Source organism: Salmo salar, chromosome 23, assembly GCF_965601325.2.
Source record: "Salmo salar chromosome 23, fSalSal1, whole genome shotgun sequence".
Taxonomy (NCBI): domain Eukaryota; kingdom Metazoa; phylum Chordata; class Actinopteri; order Salmoniformes; family Salmonidae; genus Salmo; species Salmo salar.
The window spans coordinates 40,293,109-40,310,435 of record NC_138313.1 but is presented as its reverse complement, the minus strand read 5'-3'; the positions used below and the strand labels follow the sequence as shown (position 1 = coordinate 40,310,435).

The following is a 17,327-nucleotide window of genomic DNA, read 5'->3' as shown; positions in this document are numbered from 1 at the left end:
GCCGACTGCGAGCCAGGCCTAATCACCCAACATCAGTGCCCGACCCCTCTAATGCTTGAGTGACTGAATGGAAGCAAGTCCCTGCAGCAATGTTCCAGCATCTAGTGGAAAGCCTTCCCAGAAGAATGGAGGCTGTTATAGGAGCAAAGGCAGACCAACTCCATATTAATGCCCATGCTTTTGGAATGAGATGTGCGATGAGTAGGTGTCCACACACTTTTGGTTAGATACTGTATACCACAGCGGTTTAGATGGTACAATGATTCTCTAGTCTACACTATACTTGCTTATTTTGTCAGATTGAATTTTAGCAACTATTAGAATTTTAGCAACCAGGAAATGGCGGCGAGATTTCTGCCTAGTGCATCTTAAAAGTTAAACATATCCGACCGATTGCAGTGATGTTTACACACATGAACAGCACACACTGCATTGCTGATCAATTGAGGCCAATCTGCCCCGCGATCAATACATTTGTCTAACAGACAGTCCATTTTGTGATATCATCAGCCTCTACAACTGCACATACAACAGTGTTGCCTACCCTTTTGAGATGGATAACATTCACATTGCTTTAGTGTTTGTATTTGAATAGGTTTTTGATTATGTTCACCATTTCCACTAAATAGCTTGGATTTCACACTCGCAATCTGCCATTTTACACAACCTGCCACAGGAAGAGACAGAAATGTGTATTTTCTATACATTTTCCCCCTCCTTGCTCTCTTGATGTGAAAATCCTAGAGAGACCTCCGCACCTCACAAAATTGTAAATAATATTTGGCACTTCACAAGAAATAATCATGTAGGGTGTCGATCATCCACTTTAAGGGGCACCTGCAGTGTGTGTGGGTGCGTGTGCTCGCTCGTCCTGAGGGCTCTGCAATGGGGGAGGACATGAAAGGTCAGACCCGGACCTTCTTACTGTGCCAGTAAATAAAAACAGCGGTTATTAATAGAGGATATTACTTAAGCTACTCCACTCTGAAGAAAGGCAGCCAGGTATTGAAGGACCATTGGGTGTCTCTTTTCTGGTCCACTGGTACAGTAACTGGAGGATAGCAGTAGTATGAATGGTTTCTTCAGTAGTATTCTGTATGTCCACTCCCTTGCTCTTGGTAATTATTAACCTATGCTGGCTAGAAACCACAATGCATTTTTATAGTCTCTGCTAGTCTCTGGCTCCAGGCCAGAACAAGGGAGAGTCACATCAGCCCACCTCCTCCTGTGTGACATTGTGAAATGCCTGGGTGAGGTTGCATAGCGATACCTAAGGAATCTCCAGGCCGGCCTGAAGATGTTATCCCACTCGCTGTTTACTTGTTGTGAAGCATGGCAGACAGCTTGGGTTTCTCAGGGGAAAGTATTTGGGTGTGAAGTGATGCTGCATTTCCTGGCAGTCATTGGTCTGTTGACTCACATTTGTAGGCCTATCTGTCAGACACTGATTCTGGGACAGTTGGTCATGGTTGTATGATTTGTCTCCTGTCATCTACCTCCAATATGTTACAATGCATAGCTTTATGAATGAAGACCTCACACAGAACACTATTGTAATTCTACCTAGTAGAGCATTAAAGGCTAGATACCGAACTCTAACAAGCCTGTGTAACGGTAGTAAAAAACTTGTTTACCCTGTTAGCCAGTGTTAAAGATACAGCACCTCCCTTAACATACTAGTAGGTGTCCAGTGAAAATGACAGTTGGACATTTACTATACTATGATAAAAGACGAGAGCGACCTCAACAGCGTGTTGGAGACGTTAAGAAAAATTGTCTTGTGTTGGCAGCTAGCCAAAACAAGGCACTGTGAGATAGCAGAATTCAGAAAGTCGGAGATACATTTCAGTTATATTACAAACTGGGTACAACAACTTTAAAACTAACCGCTGGCTCAGAAAAATCTGAAGTGAGATTAAATGTCTTAGATATGGGCCTATTTGGCTACTAAAACACTTGCTGTTGTAGAAACATACCCAGAACTGTGGTAACTGAGTGCCCTGTCCCCCCAACAGTCCCCATGTCCAGAGGCTTGGTCAGGCATGGGAAGCCATGCATGTGATAATGAGAGGATGCTCTCTGGCACATTGTTAAATAAAGGCCTCTATGCAAATGTTTGACTTACATAACTAGGTTATCCGGGGCATACATGGCTTTCTATTCTCCCTCCTGGCTCTGCAGCAACCCCAGCAGCTACTGGTTAGCAGGTTAGCATGCCGTGCGGCACTCATTCAGAAAAAGTAGTCTGTTTCTATATGAATGAGGTGGTGACCTGAAAAGGCCTTGTACAGTAAGGGCTTTATGGGGGCCAAACCCATTGGTGATGTTGAGAATTGGAGGCTAAGAGGGAGAGCTCGTCTGTTAGAGTGGAGGACACTTCCTTAATGTTGCTAGACCCCAGGAACAGTAGCTGCTGCCTTGGCAGAAACTAATGGGGATCCTTAATGAAATACAAATACTTCAACACACTCCAGTTTCACATCAGAGGAGAATATCTAATATCTATACTAGCCATACATTAATTTCCATCCACCTTTGATTGGATAGTTTGAGTATAGTTGTTTTAGGTTCCTATGGGTTTTCTCTACAGGAATGCTTACAATTGGCTCATTCATCCCCCTCCTCTCCCCTGTAACTATTCCCCAGGTCGTTGCTGTAAATGACAATGTGTTCTCAGTCAATTTACCTGGTAAAATAACGGTATTTATTTTTTTTTAAATGCACTTTTGTCCTTGATAGTTCTTTAGTCCTCTTTGAAAGGAAATTAATGTAGCTTTCTTTTGTTGAAAAGCATTTCACTATCAAGAGAATGGCGCGAACATCGTCTCACTCAACAAGAGGTAGACCAGAACGTTCTCTTTTTAGAGACCGTTTTTTGGTTTGATGACGGGTCGACTTTGAAATGGATTCAACATGTCAGTTACGTTCAGTACATTCACATACTTCCATGCCATGTGATACCAGGAAGAGGATGTGGTTTACACCAGTCTCATGGTGGCCCAGTCACAGTTGATGTAGCAGGAAACAAACGATAGATCAGGATGTGGACGCGCTAAAGAGTAAGAACATGTTTTCTGCCTTCAGATGACTCATACTATTCAGATGTTTAAATTAAGAACCCTAGGCCTTGATCAGCTCCTTGGTTTCTGGGCTGAATTTGTTGCTTACAAGACGGTTGGGAATTGATGTGAACAGCGGGGCTTTTTGCTCTCTTATGTGAAGCTGTGGTGAAATCCTAAAACAGTGTAACTATGACGACAGGAGAACTTAGCCATGATGTCAATGCCCTGCTTAGGTGGACGGGGCGGCTATGCTAAATTTTGTTCCTCATTCATCAAGGGGAACACTTGAATATTTATAACTTGGAAACATTCTGCAGAGGGTGTCATAAGTTGTGTTGCTATGGTGATAGATTTTCCAATTAGCTTGATGTTGTGTGGTAGGTACAGGAAATATCTGTATATTTTCCAGCTGTGTACAAAATGTGAATGTAATTTCTTATTATCATGTTTTCATAAGGTAATGAAATGAACCATCAACTGTAGAGTGAATTTCACTAGTAATGTGAAAATAATAATTTTTGTAATGTACAGTTGAAGTCAGAAGTTTACATACACTTAGGTTGGAGTCATTAAAACTCGTTTTTCACCCCTCCACACATTTCTTGCTAACAAACTATAGTTTTGGCAAATCGGTTAGGACATCCACTTTGTGCATGACACAAGTAATTTTTCCAACAATTGTTTACAGACAGATTATTTCACTTATAATACTCTATATCACAATTCCAGTGGGTCAGAAGTTTACATACACAAAGTTGGCTGTGCCTTTAAACAGCTTGGAAAATTCAAGAAAATGTCATGGCTTTAGAAGCTTCTGATAGGCTAATTGACATAATTATTAGCCCCCCCCCCCCCCCCCCCCCCAGCTTAGAGGGTTAAGACAGTGACCCTCGTTGCAGCAGGCTCTAGCTGTATTGAATTATTAACCAGGCTGCTGTTGTCCCAGGTAACCTTGTGGTAAGCTGGTAACAACACTAAGCTGTTAGAACAGGCAGGCAGTCACTTTCAAGCTCAGGCGTTGCTCCACCTAGAACTTTACCACCGGTATCCATCATTCCCTCTAGTAGGTCCTTTATCAATTTCTTGTGGTGTTGAGCTTGCCAGGTGAACTTTCTCCCAGTACAGTGAACAGATTGGGGGCCATCCAGTAGCTGCAAATACTAGCTAGCTCTTTCTAATTTATCTTTCTCCTGCACTAACTGTTTCCTCTCACCTGTCCTGTCCTCTCCTCCCCTCCTCCTTAGTATTTCTCTCGGCCTTGGTCTTATTTTTTCACTAATATCTCCCTCCATTATTTTACACCTCTTCTCTGTCCCCCTCTCACCAACTGAATCATGAGATGTAAAGTGGACCAGAGTTGGCCTGTACGTCACAGTTGACACATTATGGAATGGGTTGATGAGAATGTTCCCTTTTTAATGCCAACCGCTAAAGGAGCGGACTCGTGAGAAGCCATTTTAAATCATGCCACACATACTCAAGACGCCTTGCCTGACCAAATCTGTTCTGCAGAGGTATAATCTAATGTCTTGTAATGCTGAAACTGAAGGACTACAAGCTGGTCTGGAAGTGACTGCTTTTTATAGCCTCCGGCCCGTCGCGTTCTCCTCGGTCAACTGACTGACAGACCAAGGTACCCTGTTGTACCCTGTTAACCTAGCACCCTGTTGTACCCTGTTACCCTGGTACCCTGCTGTACCCTTTACCCTGGTATCCTGTTGTACCCTGGTACCCTGGTACCCTGTTGTACCCTGTTGTACCCTGTTACCCTGGTACCCTGTTACCCTGGTACCCTGCTGTACCCTTTTACCCTGGTATCCTGTTGTACCCTGTTACCCTGGTACCCTGTTTTACCCTGGTACCCTGCTGTACCCTTTTACCCTGGTACCCTGCTGTACCCTTTTACCCTGGTACCCTGCTGTACCCTTTTACCCTGGTATCCTGTTGTACCCTGTTACCCTGGTACCCTGCTGTACCCTTTTACCCTGGTACCCTGTTACCCTGGTACCCTGCTGTACCCTTTTACCCTGGTATCCTGTTGTACCCTGTTACCCTGGTATCCTGTTGTACCCTTTTACCCTGGTGTACCCTTTTACCCTGTTGTACCCTGGTACCCTGCTGTACCCTTTTACCCTGTTACCCTGTTGTACCCTGTTACCCTGTTGTACCCTGTTACCCTGTTGTACCCTGTGTTACCCCGTTGTACCCTGTTACCCTGGTACCCTGTTGCCTACCAGTCTACCTCGTTCTAATTGCTTTCACCCACCGCTTTAAAATCCAATCAAATAATTATTTATCTTGCTGATTACAGAAGTACAGCATGAGAAAAAAGAGTCTACTTGAGAACCATTATTTTCTGTTTGTTATACTGTGGTCATGGGGGGAACATTCCTTACGAAAAGGACATTTCACTCTGTCTACGGTCTTAGTTCAATTACAGTGATAAAGTAGGTTGAGGTGTTCTCTGGCAGAACTCTGTGCTACATACATTTTTAATGACTTACAACCGGTTCTGAATGAGACAAGGTTTACTTCATCTTCCTTTTCCCCTCTCTGCTCGGTCAAATAAAATCTCAATGGTTTGGGGACTGTAAACATAATTACGGGCAAACATATCTGTTCCAAGAGCTAGGCAACCCTGTTCCTAAAGTTCAGCTTGTACTTAGTCCCAACCAGGCACCGCATCTGATTCTACCGGTAACCTCATCAACTGTGCTAATTGATCAATATCGGTGACTTAAGATTGACAAGTTTGTACAGGTGCCTGTGGCAGTGACCCACCAGGACCAAGGTGGTAACAGTCAGAAATGTGTGTTGGCTGAGCCTAACTTATGGGCTTTCGTTGCTCTATTTTTCAGAGGAGGAGTTGAGGAAGCTTAGAGAAGAAACCAATATAGAGACACTGAAACAGGAGCTGGAGAAAGAGAGATCGAAAAGGCTGGACTTGGAACAGAAACTGAACTTAGAAGTTCTCAAAACGAGGTAAGAGGCGTGTGCGTAGATGCTCTACTGCTGGCTTCCGTGTGTCGGCCCCTGTGTGTGTCGGCCCCTGTGTGTGTGTGAGCGGAGCGTTCCCGATTTGACTGGAGCGCTGAGCGAGATTTCCAAAGGCTGGAGCGTCGGCCTTCTAGCCCGCTCCAGTAGCGCTCACTTCACCAGCTCAGGGCATGCCCGGCCCAGCGTGCATTTGTAGTCTACTTGTGTGCTGCTATAGCCCCTTGCTTTAGCTACTGTCATGGAGTTCGCTAAATATTTTCATAAAGAAACTGATAAAACACACAGGTGCAAAATCAAAGTGACTTCCGAAGATGAGGACCAAGTGGGGGAGTGCGGTGATGTAATGTCCACAACTAAAGAATCATTGTGGAATCTGAAAAGACAGTTTCAAAAGAAAGGAACGAGGTGGGTAGCTAATTAATAGATAATTGTGTCAATGTACCAAAGTATTTAGAAACAAAAAATCTGTTCTCTTAAGTTTCCTTCATTTTTGTTCTATTATCTATACAATAGGCCATAATTGATATTCTTGTCCCAATAGGCCTGGAATATTCCAACTTTCAAGGAGCTTTCCGTTTTGATTGAATTATACAAACCTAGAGGCCTATAAATAATAAAAAAATAAAAATCATGCATCCCTACCCAGCCCGGCAAGCTTGGCCAAAGGGGTGTTCAGCATCACGAGTGGCTCTGCCAGTAAGGAGAGGATATTCCCCACTGCTGGCCGGCTCTCCAGGCACCATCGCATGGGCCTGATGCCACAGACTCTAAAAATGAATTCAAAGGCAAAAATGAGTAATAAGGCATTTTTAATTTAATTTGTATTTAATTCTAAATAAGTCGCAGCTTATATGCACAATTTATAGACCATAATGATTTAATACAACAAAATGTTTTTTAAATGTTTCGCCTCCTTACCAGGCTAGTGTGGTCACAATGTATTTCTTTGTAGGCTATAGCCTTGAAATAATTGAAATAATATAGCCTGAATAATTCATTTTGGTTCTTTCTTAGTCTCCCTGTCTGGCTCCTGACCTATTTAGAGTGTTGATATGCTGTTTAATATGACATGTCGCCTATTTGAAATGATGAGCTTTTCTTACATTCACCTTTTCATGTTTATTATAATAGTTTTCATTTGGTTTCACTACCTCAAAACCAAATGGTAGATCCAGGTAGTCACAAAAATAGATGGTTCCATTGTGATTTTGAATGAATGGAGTGGGAGTTTATTTTCCTGTGAGTGAGGAGCGGTTTTTAGTGGAGCGGTTGGAAAGGACGTGGAGCTCCATGAGCGATGAGCGGGATTTCCAACCACTCAACTCAAAATCAAATCAAAGTTTATTTGTCACGTGCGCCGAATACAACAGGTGTAGACCTTACAGGGAAATGCTTACTTACAGGCTCTAACCAATAGTGCAAAAAAAGGTGTTAGGTGAACAATAGGTAGGTAAAGAAATAAAACAACAGTAAAAAGACAGGCTATATACAGTAGCGAGGCTATAAAAGTAGCGAGGCTACATACAGACACCGGTTAGTCAGGCTGATTGAGGTAGTATGTACATGTAGGTATGGTTAAAGTGACTATGCATATATGATGAACAGAGAGTATCAGTAGCGTAAAGAGGGGTTGGCGGGTGGCGGGACACAGTACAGATAACTCCGCTCACATACTCGTGTGGGTCGGTCGGTCCCTGTGTGTGGGTCGGTCGGTCCCTGTGTGTGGGTCGGTCGGTCCCTGTGTGTGGGTCGGTGTGTGTGTGTGTGTGTGTGTGTGTGTGTGTGTGTGTGTGTCGATCGGTCCCTGTGTGTGTCGATCAGTCCCTGTGTGTGTCGATCGGTCCCTGTGTTTGTGTGTGGGTCGGTCGGTCCCTGTGTTTGTGTGTGGGTCGGTCGGTCCCTGTGTTTGTGTGTGGGTCGGTCGGTCCCTGTGTTTGTGTGTGGTTCGGTCGGTCCCTGTGTGTGTGTGTGTGTGTGTGTGTGTGTGTGTGTCGATCGGTCCCTGTGTGTGTCGATCAGTCCCTGTGTGTGTCGATCGGTCCCTGTGTTTGTGTGTGGGTCGGTCGGTCCCTGTGTTTGTGTGTGGGTCGGTCGGTCCCTGTGTTTGTGTGTGGGTCGGTCGGTCCCTGTGTTTGTGTGTGGGTCGGTCGGTCCCTGTGTTTGTGTGTGGTTCGGTCGGTCCCTGTGTGTGTGTGTGTGTGTGTGTGTGTGTGTGTGTGTGTGTGTGTGTGTGTGTGTGTGCGGTCGGTCCCTGTGTGTGTGTGTGTGTGTGTCGGTCGGTCCCTGTGTGTGTGTGTGTGTGTGTGTGTCGGTCCCTGTGTGTGTGGGTCGGTCGGTCCCTGTGTTTGTGTGTGTGGGTCGGTCGGTCCCTGTGTTTGTGTGTGTGGGTCGGTCGGTGTTTGTGTGTGGGTCGGTCGGTCCCTGTGTTTGTGTGTGTGTGTCGGTCGGTCCCTGTGTGTGTGTGTGTGTCGGTCGGTCCCTGTGTGTGTGTGTGTGTGTCGGTCGGTCCCGTGTGTGTGTGTGTGTGTGTGTGTGTGTGTGTGTGTGTGTGTGTGTGTGTGTGTCGATCGGTCCCTGTGTTTGTGTGTGGGTCGATCGGTCCCTGTGTTTGTGTGTGTGTCGGTCGGTCCCTGTGTGTGTGTGTGTGTGTCGGTCGGTCCCTGTGTGTGTGTGTGTGTGTGTGTGTGTGTGTGTGTGTGTGTGTGTGTGTGTGTGTGTGTGTCGATCGGTCCCTGTGTTTGTGTGTGGGTCGATCGGTCCCTGTGTTTGTGTGTGGGTCGATCGGTCCCTGTGTTTGTGTGTGGGTCGATCGGTCCCTGTGTTTGTGTGTGGGTCGATCGGTCCCTGTGTTTGTGTGTGGGTCGATCGGTCCCTGTGTTTGTGTGTGGGTCGATCGGTCCCTGTGTTTGTGTGTGGGTCGATCGGTCCCTGTGTTTGTGTGTGGGTCGGTCGGTCCCTGTGTTTGTGTGTGGGTCGGTCGGTCCCTGTGTTTGTGTGTGGGTCGGTCGGTCCCTGTGTTTGTGTGTGGGTCGGTCGGTCCCTGTGTTTGTGTGTGGGTCGGTCGGTCCCTGTGTTTGTGTGTGGGTCGGTCGGTCCCTGTGTGTGGGTCGGTCGGTCCCTGTGTGTGTCGGTCGGTCCCTGTGTGTGGGTCGGTCGGTCCCTGTGTGTGTGTGTGTGTGTGTGTGTCGGTCGGGCCCTGTGTGTGTGTGTCGGTCGGTCGCTGTGTGTGTGTGTCGGTCTGTCCCTGTGTGTGTGTGTCGGTCTGTCCCTGTGTGTGTGTGTGTGTGTGTGTGTGTGTGTGTGTGTGTGTGTGTGTGTGTGTGTGTGTGTGTGTGTGTCGGTCCCGTGTGTGTGGGGCGATCGGTCCCTGTGTTTGTGTGTGGGTCGATCGGTCCCTGTGTTTGTGTGTGGGTCGATCGGTCCCTGTGTTTGTGTGTGGGTCGATCGGTCCCTGTGTTTGTGTGTGGGTCGGTCGGTCCCTGTGTTTGTGTGTGGGTCGGTCGGTCCCTGTGTTTGTGTGTGGGTCGGTCGGTCCCTGTGTTTGTGTGTGGGTCGGTCGGTCCCTGTGTTTGTGTGTGGGTCGGTCGGTCCCTGTGTTTGTGTGTGGGTCGGTCGGTCCCTGTGTTTGTGTGTGGGTCGGTCGGTCCCTGTGTTTGTGTGTGGGTCGGTCGGTCCCTGTGTGTGGGTCGGTCGGTCCCTGTGTGTGGGTCGGTCGGTCCCTGTGTGTGTGTCGGTCGGTCCCTGTGTGTGTGTGTGTGTGTGTGTGTGTGTCGGTCGGGCCCTGTGTGTGTGTCGGTCGGGCCCTGTGTGTGTGTGTCGGTCGGTCGCTGTGTGTGTGTGTCGGTCGGTCGCTGTGTGTGTGTGTCGGTCTGTCCCTGTGTGTGTGTGTCGGTCTGTCCCTGTGTGTGTGTGTGTGTCGGTCTGTCCCTGTGTGTGTGTGTGTCGGTCGGTCCCTGTGTGTGTGTGTGTGTCGGTCGGTCCCTGTGTGTGTGTGTGTGTCAGTCGGTCCCTGTGTGTGTGTGTGTGTCGGTCGGTCCCTGTGTGTGTGTGTGTGTCGGTCGGTCCCTGTGTGTGTGTGTCGGTCGGTCCCTGTGTGTGTGTGTCGGTCGGTCCCTGTGTGTGTGTGTCGGTCGGTCCCTGTGTGTGTGTGTCGGTCGGTCCCTGTGTGTGGGTCGGTCGGTCCCTGTGTGTGTGTGTGTGTGTGTGTCGGTCGGTCCCTGTGTGTGTGTGTGTGTGTGTGTGTGTCGGTCAGTCCCTGTGTGTGTGTGTGTGTGTGTGTCGGTCGGTCCCAGTGTGTGTCGGTCGGTCCCAGTGTGTGTCGGTCGGTCCCAGTGTGTGTCGGTCGGTCCCAGTGTGTGTCGATCGTTCCCAGTGTGTGTGTGTCGGTCGGTCCCAGTGTGTGTGTGTGTGTCGGTCGGTCCCAGTGTGTGTGTGTGTGTCGGTCGGTCCCAGTGTGTGTCGGTCGGTCCCAGTGTGTGTGTGTCGGTCGGTCCCAGTGTGTGTGTGTGTCGGTCCCAGTGTGTGTGTGTCGGTCGGTCCCAGTGTGTGTGTGTGTGTGTGTGTCGGTCGGTCCCAGTGTGTGTCGATCGGTCCCAGTGTGTGTGTGTCGATCGGTCCCAGTGTGTGTGTGTGTGTCGATCGGTCCCAGTGTGTGTGTGTCGGTCGGTCCCAGTGTGTGTGTGTGTGTGTGTGTCGGTCGGTCGGTCCTAGTGTGTGTGTGTGTCGGTCGGTCCTAGTGTGTGTGTGTGTCGGTCGGTCCCTGTGTGTGTGTGTGTGTGTGTGTGTGTCGGTCCCTGTGTGTGTGTGTCGGTCGGTCCCAGTGTGTGTGTGTGTGTGTGTGTGTGTGTCGGTCGGTCCCAGTGTGTGTGTGTGTGTGTCGGTCGGTCCCAGTGTGTGTCGATCGGTCCCAGTGTGTGTGTGTCGATCGGTCCCAGTGTGTGTGTGTCGATCGGTCCCAGTGTGTGTGTGTCGGTCGGTCCCAGTGTGTGTGTGTGTGTGTGTGTGTGTGTGTGTTCGGTCGGTCGGTCCTAGTGTGTGTGTGTGTCGGTCGGTCCTAGTGTGTGTGTGTGTCGGTCGGTCCCTGTGTGTGTGTGTGTGTGTGTCGGTCCCTGTGTGTGTGTGTGTGTGTGTGTCGGTCGGTCGGTCAATGTGTGTGTGTGTGTGTGTGTGTGTGTGTGTGTCGGTCCCTGTGTGTGTGTGTGTCGGTCGGTCGGTCAATGTGTGTGTGTCGGTCCCTGTGTGTGTCGATCGGTGTGTGTGTGTGTGTGTGTGGTCAATGTGTGTGTGTGTGGGTCGGTCGGTCCCGGTGTGTCGGTCGGTGTGTGTGTGTGTGTGTTTGTCGGTCGGTCCCTGTGTGTGTGGGTGGGTCGGTCGGTCCCTGTGTGTGTCTGTGTCGGTCCCTGTGTGTGTCTGTGTCGGTCCCTGTGTGTGTTTGTGTCGGTCCCTGTGTGCGTTGGTCCCGTGTGTGTGTGTGTGTGTGTGTCGGTCCCTGTGTGTGTGTGTGTGTGTGTCCGTCCCTGTGTGTGTGTGTCCGTCCCTGTGTGTGTGTGTCCGTCCCTGTGTGTGTGTGTCCGTCCCTGTGTGTGTGTGTGTCCGTCCCTGTGTGTGTGTGTGTCCGTCCCTGTGTGTGTGTGTGTGTCCGTCCCTGTGTGTGTGTCGGTCGGTCCCTGTGTGTCGGTCGGTCCCTGTGTGTGGGTCGGTCGGTCCCTGTGTGTGTGGGTCGGTTGGCCCCTGTGTGTGTGTCGGCCCCTGTGTGGGTCTGTCGATCGGTCCCTGTGTGTGTGTGTGTCGGTCGGTCAATGTGTGTGTATGTCAGTCAGTGTGTGTGTGTGTAGGTCGGTCCCTGTGTGTGTGTGTCGGCCCCTGTGTGTGTGTGTGTGTGTCGGCCCCTGTGTGGGTCTGTCGGTCGGTCCCTGTGTGTGTGTGTCGGTCGGTCAATGTGTGTGTATGTCGGTCTGTGTGTGTGTGTGTGTGTGTGTGTGTGTGTGTGTGTGTGTGTGTGTGTGTGTGTGTGTGTGTGTGTGTGTGTGTGTCGGCCCCTGTGTGGGTCTGTAGGTCGGTCCCTGTGTGTGTTTGTGTGTGTGTGTGTGTGTGTGTCGGCCCCTGTGTGGGTCTGTCGGTCGGTCCCTGTGTGTGTGTGTGTGTGTCGGTCGGTCGGTCAATGTGTGTGTATGTCGGTCAGTGTGTGTGTGTGTGTCGGTCGGTCCCTGTGTGTGTGTGTCGGTCGGTCGGTCAGTGTGTGTGTGTGTGTTGGTAGGTCGGTCCCTGTGTGTGTCGTCCCCTGTGTGTTTGTGTGTGTCGGTCTCTATGTCTTGTCAGTCCCTGTTAAAAATAGAGCCTCTCCCTTGAGTTGGGTATGGGAATATGTCGAGCCAGGCTGCCAATAAACATTCATGCACATAGTGACTCCCTCAATACCCTGGCCTTTGTAACACGAAACCCAAAGGTCTCTAATGTCCTATGTCTAAGTATAAATCACATCTGTGTCTGTGAAGTCTCCATCTGTTTATATGGAAAAATCTCTCTGTCAATCCTTTGAATGCTAGAAACAAACGTTAAGATGACATCTCATTTATTTTCCTTTGTGATCACTGATAAGTGAAACCAATATTGTTAGGAGTCATTTTGAGTTCACTTGTCTGACACAATAATGTCTCAATAAGGTAATGTGTTTTTCTGAAGCCATGGTTAATGCTCTACCGACTACTAATGCTTCATCTCTCCTGTTCCTAGACCAGAAGATTCCGCACCACAGCCACCCAGAACAACACCTGCAGCTCCCACCGGCAACAGTACAGGTCAGCCAGAAACGGGTATATACTGTAGATAGCTAAAGATACGCACAGGTTATTTGAATCATGACCGACGAGCTCATTCACAAATCTTTAGAATGTCTGTCATTAGACAGAGGCCACCAGCGCCTTAACACTCCACCTCGCTCACCATTTCAAATTCACATGACCTGTCTAATAAGGCCTCAGAATGGAGAAGAGTTGAAGGAGTGACTTGTCTCATCTTTTCAGCTCTCTGAATCTCAGGGCTCGGCATCTCTGTGTGGGAGTTAGAGTTGAAGCGATGTGCTTTTCTTAGCCTCTCTGCTCGCTACCCATCAAAAACCAATCTCTTTCCTCTTCCCCTGTGTGTGTGTGTGTGTATAAGTGTGTGTGTGTGTGTCACTTACACTTGTACATTGCGCGTGTGCAACACGCAGCACAAACAGGAAGTGTGTGTAAGTGGGAGTGCTCCAGTGAAGGTGTGGGGACAGAAGGAAGAGGAATGTGTGATGAATTGCATCCCTCTCTCTCTCTCTGTAGGGAATGTAACACATTTCTATAAGGTGTATGAATGTGGCTGTGGAACATTTGCCTTTCTACTCCCCTGTGACCATGCTCAAATCCAGATTTTCTCACACCAGGGTTCTTCACTTAATTCAGTCAGCCTGCTTTTCAAATGAGGCTTTCTTTGTACTGCTAGTGGCTGCTTTAACTCCTCAAGTGGGTATTGTCCCTCCCCCACAAGAAATAGGCTAGTATGGTTCATAAAAATGTGTTATGTAGGCCTACTGCAAGCTGTAGCTTTTTAAAAAGTTGTAGTGAATAAGATGTTTCATCGTATGGAGAATGTCTGGGACTGCCCTAGAAATGACATTTACCTGAAAGTCTTGCCCCAATTACAATGGTTGCTTACTTTTCTTGTCAGACAACCTATTCAGGTATTTGCTCTTCTCGAAAACCCAGAACAAAAATCTTGCGTAATTGCGTCAGATTAGATTGAGATAAGATACTAATGACACTAGCAAAGTCTCCACCTCCTTAAACGGAAACCCTTAGCCAAAGCATGGGCCAAATGTCCCATTTCTAAAACAAAAGATGCGAACACCTGAAAACTTCCTTGTTATTCGTCGCATCCCATATTGACAGACGCTACGATACCATCCTATGTTATGCCCTTGTCTGTCCACAAGAGATTTAAGTATACTGAACAAAAATATAAACGCAACATGCAATCATTTCAAAGATTTTATGAAGTTGCTGGATTTTGGCGGGAACTGGAACACGCTGACGTACACGTTGATCCAGAGCATCCAAACATTCTCAAAGGGTGACATATCTGGTGAGTATGCCGGCCATGGAAGAACTGGGACACTTTCAGCTTCCAGGAATGGTGTACAGATCCTTGTGACATGGGGCCGTGCATTATCATGCTGAAACATGTCATGGCGGCGGATGAGTGGCACGACAATGGTCCTCAGCATCTCGTAACCGAGATCTGTGCATTCAAATCGCCATCGATCCGCTGTGTTCATTGTCAGTAGCTTATGCCTCCTCATACCATAACCCCACCACCACCATGGGGCAGTCTGTTTACAACGTTGACATCAGCAAACTGCTCACCCACACAACACTATACACGTGGTCTGCGGTTGTGAGGCCGGTTGGACGTACTGCCAAATTCTCTAAAACAACATTGGAGTTGGCTTATGGTAGAGAAATTAACATTCAGTCCTCTGCCAATGGCTCTGGTGGACAATCCTGCAGTCAGCGTGCCAATTGCACGCTCCCTCAACTTGATACATCTGTGGCATTGTGTTGAGACAAAACTGCACATTTTAGTGACCTTTTATTGTCCCCAGCACAAGGTGCACCTGTGTAATGATCATGCTGTTTAATCATCTTATTGATATGCCACACCTATCAGGTGGCTGGATTATCTTGTAGAAGGAGAAATGCTCACTAACAGGGATGTAAACAAATTTGTGTACAAAATTTGAAAGAAAAAAGCTTTTTGTGCATATGGAACAATTCTAGGATGTGTTATTTCAGATCATGAAACATGGGACCAACACTTTACATGTTGCGTTTATATTTTTGTTCAGTGTATTTTCAGATGTAAGAATTCAGTGTGTGGCCTTATGCTTGACCTCAGACGTAAACACTTTAACCGTTTGTCATGACTCTCCCTCCAATCACCCACCACCATAGTCTCGGAAATCCCAGACCGATGTTAACATTGTGGGAGTTGGGAGGCAACCCGTCTGCCTACTGTAAGACTGACCACCACATTGCTCGTCCGCTCAGCCACTCTTAATTCTTCTATATTCCAAACAGAGAGGCTGTGGTGCAGATTTTAATGGTACACATGTGAGGTGTCTAAGGGGAATAAGCAGTGTTGTCCATTTTAATTGGGTGTGATGTCGGGCTGCTATTCATTTGAATGAGGTGTCTGGTAGAGAGCTGTTAGTTAATTGGTTCCAGAGACGTGCACTAGTGATAATACAGCATGTGATGAGAGAAAGGTGTTTGGATACACTTTGATCCAGATTAAGAAATACTGATGTAACTGAAATAACTTAGGCCTGACCAAAATAACACAGTGGTGTGGTAACTTAGGCCTGACCAAAATAACACAGTGGTGTGGTAACTTAGGCCTGACCAAAATAACACAGTGGTGTGGTAACTTAGGACTGACCAAAATAACACAGTGGTGTGGTAACTTAGGACTGACCAAAATAACACAGTGGTGTGGTAACTTAGGACTGACCAAAATAACACAGTGGTGTGGTAACTTCGGCCTGACCAAAATAACACAGTGGTGTGGTAACTTAGGCCTGACCAAAATAACACAGTGGTGTGGTAATTTAGGCCTGACCAAAATAACACAGTGGTGTGGTAACTTAGGCCTGACCAAAATAACACAGTGGTGTGGTAACTTAGGACTGACCAAAATAACACAGTGGTGTGGTAACTTAGGACTGACCAAAATAACACAGTGGTGTGGTAACTTAGGACTGACCAAAATAACACAGTGGTGTGGTAACTTCGGCCTGACCAAAATAACACAGTGGTGTGGTAACTTAGGCCTGACCAAAATAACACAGTGGTGTGGTAATTTAGGCCTGACCAAAATAACACAGTGGTGTGGTAACTTAGGCCTGACCAAAATAACACAGTGGTGTGGTAACTTCGGCCTGACCAAAATAACACAGTGGTGTGGTAACTTAGGCCTGACCAAAATAACACAGTGGTGTGGTAACTTAGGCCTGACCAAAATAACACAGTGGTGTGGTAACTTAGGCCTGACCAACATAACACAGTGGTGTGGTAACTTAGGCCTGACCAACATAACACAGTGGTGTGGTAACTTAGGCCTGACCAACATAACACAGTGGTGTGGTAACTTAGGCCTGACCAAAATAACACAGTGGTGTGGTAACTTAGGCCTGACCAAAATAACACAGTGGTGTGGTAACTTAGGCCTGACCAAAATAACACAGTGGTGTGGTAACTTTGGCCTGACCAAAATAACACAGTGGTGTGGTAACTTAGGCCTGACCAAAATAACAGTGGTGTGGTAACTTCGGCCTGACCAAAATAACACAGTAGTGTTGTGCTCACAACATTTGATGCTACTACAAGCAGTCGGGTAATGTTGAGTTAAATGTTGAGTTGGTCAAGTGTATTTCCATTTCAAACAACATGGTTATTTCCTACAGTATAGGCAGCGGTCACCAACACTAGTCCTGGAAAGGATGTGCAGGCTTTTGTTGCAACCCAGCTCTAACAGACTTGATTCAACAAAACAAGGTCTAACAATATCCAATCGGTTCCTCTGCCTCTGCAGACAAGCAGAAGGAGACCATGTACTCGTGGCTGCAGACGTGGCTGTACGACCGGTTTGGAGCGTACATCGAGGACTTCCGCTTCCAGCCGGAGGTGAACACGGCGGAGCCAGATGAGCCGCTAAGCGCTAAGAGGTGAGAACTGCCCCCATAACCACAACGACCTCAGACAACCAATGCTTTCCCATTGAGAAATGATGTACTCTAGATTCTGACGACTTCATTTCCTCTGTAATTGCTCCCCTCGGCCTCTCTCCTCTCGTTTGATAAGCGTGGACGACCAGCCAGCCACTGTAGTCATCAGGTTAACCGGCTCAAAGGACAGAGTACATGCTGCTTAGAGAAGGGTCATAAAACTGATGGCTTTGTAATGGGCCTAGAGTCTGTCAGCATGCTATTCGTCAGCACCCACCGTAAAGTAGCCAGTCATGATGGGAACTACTGTCCTCATGAGCTCACCCTGATGTCTGATTGGCCTGTTATTATAACCTAAAGCCAATCCCAGGGCTTTCAGAACAGCAGAGGTTGTAACCATGGTGTTATGGAAGTGGGAGGATTGTCTGACCCCTGGTGGTGGGTTGAGGGCGTTGCAGCTGGCCTTTTTTTTGTTCTTCGCTTGTTAGGACTGATTAAGGATCAGCTCTCCCTAC

General features: G+C 47.9%; 1 protein-coding gene across 8 annotated transcripts in view; it reads left to right on the top strand.

The window, feature by feature from the left end:
• LOC106584600 (GRAM domain-containing protein 4) overlaps positions 1–17,327 on the top strand; it is a 51,139-nt gene that overhangs the window by 21,372 nt on the left and 12,440 nt on the right. For 4 of the 8 annotated variants that reach the window (XM_045706438.2, XM_045706442.2, XM_045706437.2 and 1 more), the window contains exons 4-7: positions 5,921–6,044; positions 6,345–6,464; positions 12,792–12,871; positions 16,680–16,812. In XM_045706438.2, coding sequence (XP_045562394.1) covers positions 5,921–6,044; positions 6,345–6,464; positions 12,792–12,871; positions 16,680–16,812 — 457 coding nt within the window. The remainder of the gene's footprint in view (positions 1–5,920; positions 6,045–6,344; positions 6,465–12,791; positions 12,872–16,679; positions 16,813–17,327) is intronic. The other 4 variants (XM_045706441.2, XM_045706440.2, XM_014170073.3 and 1 more) reach the window with 3 other exon arrangements.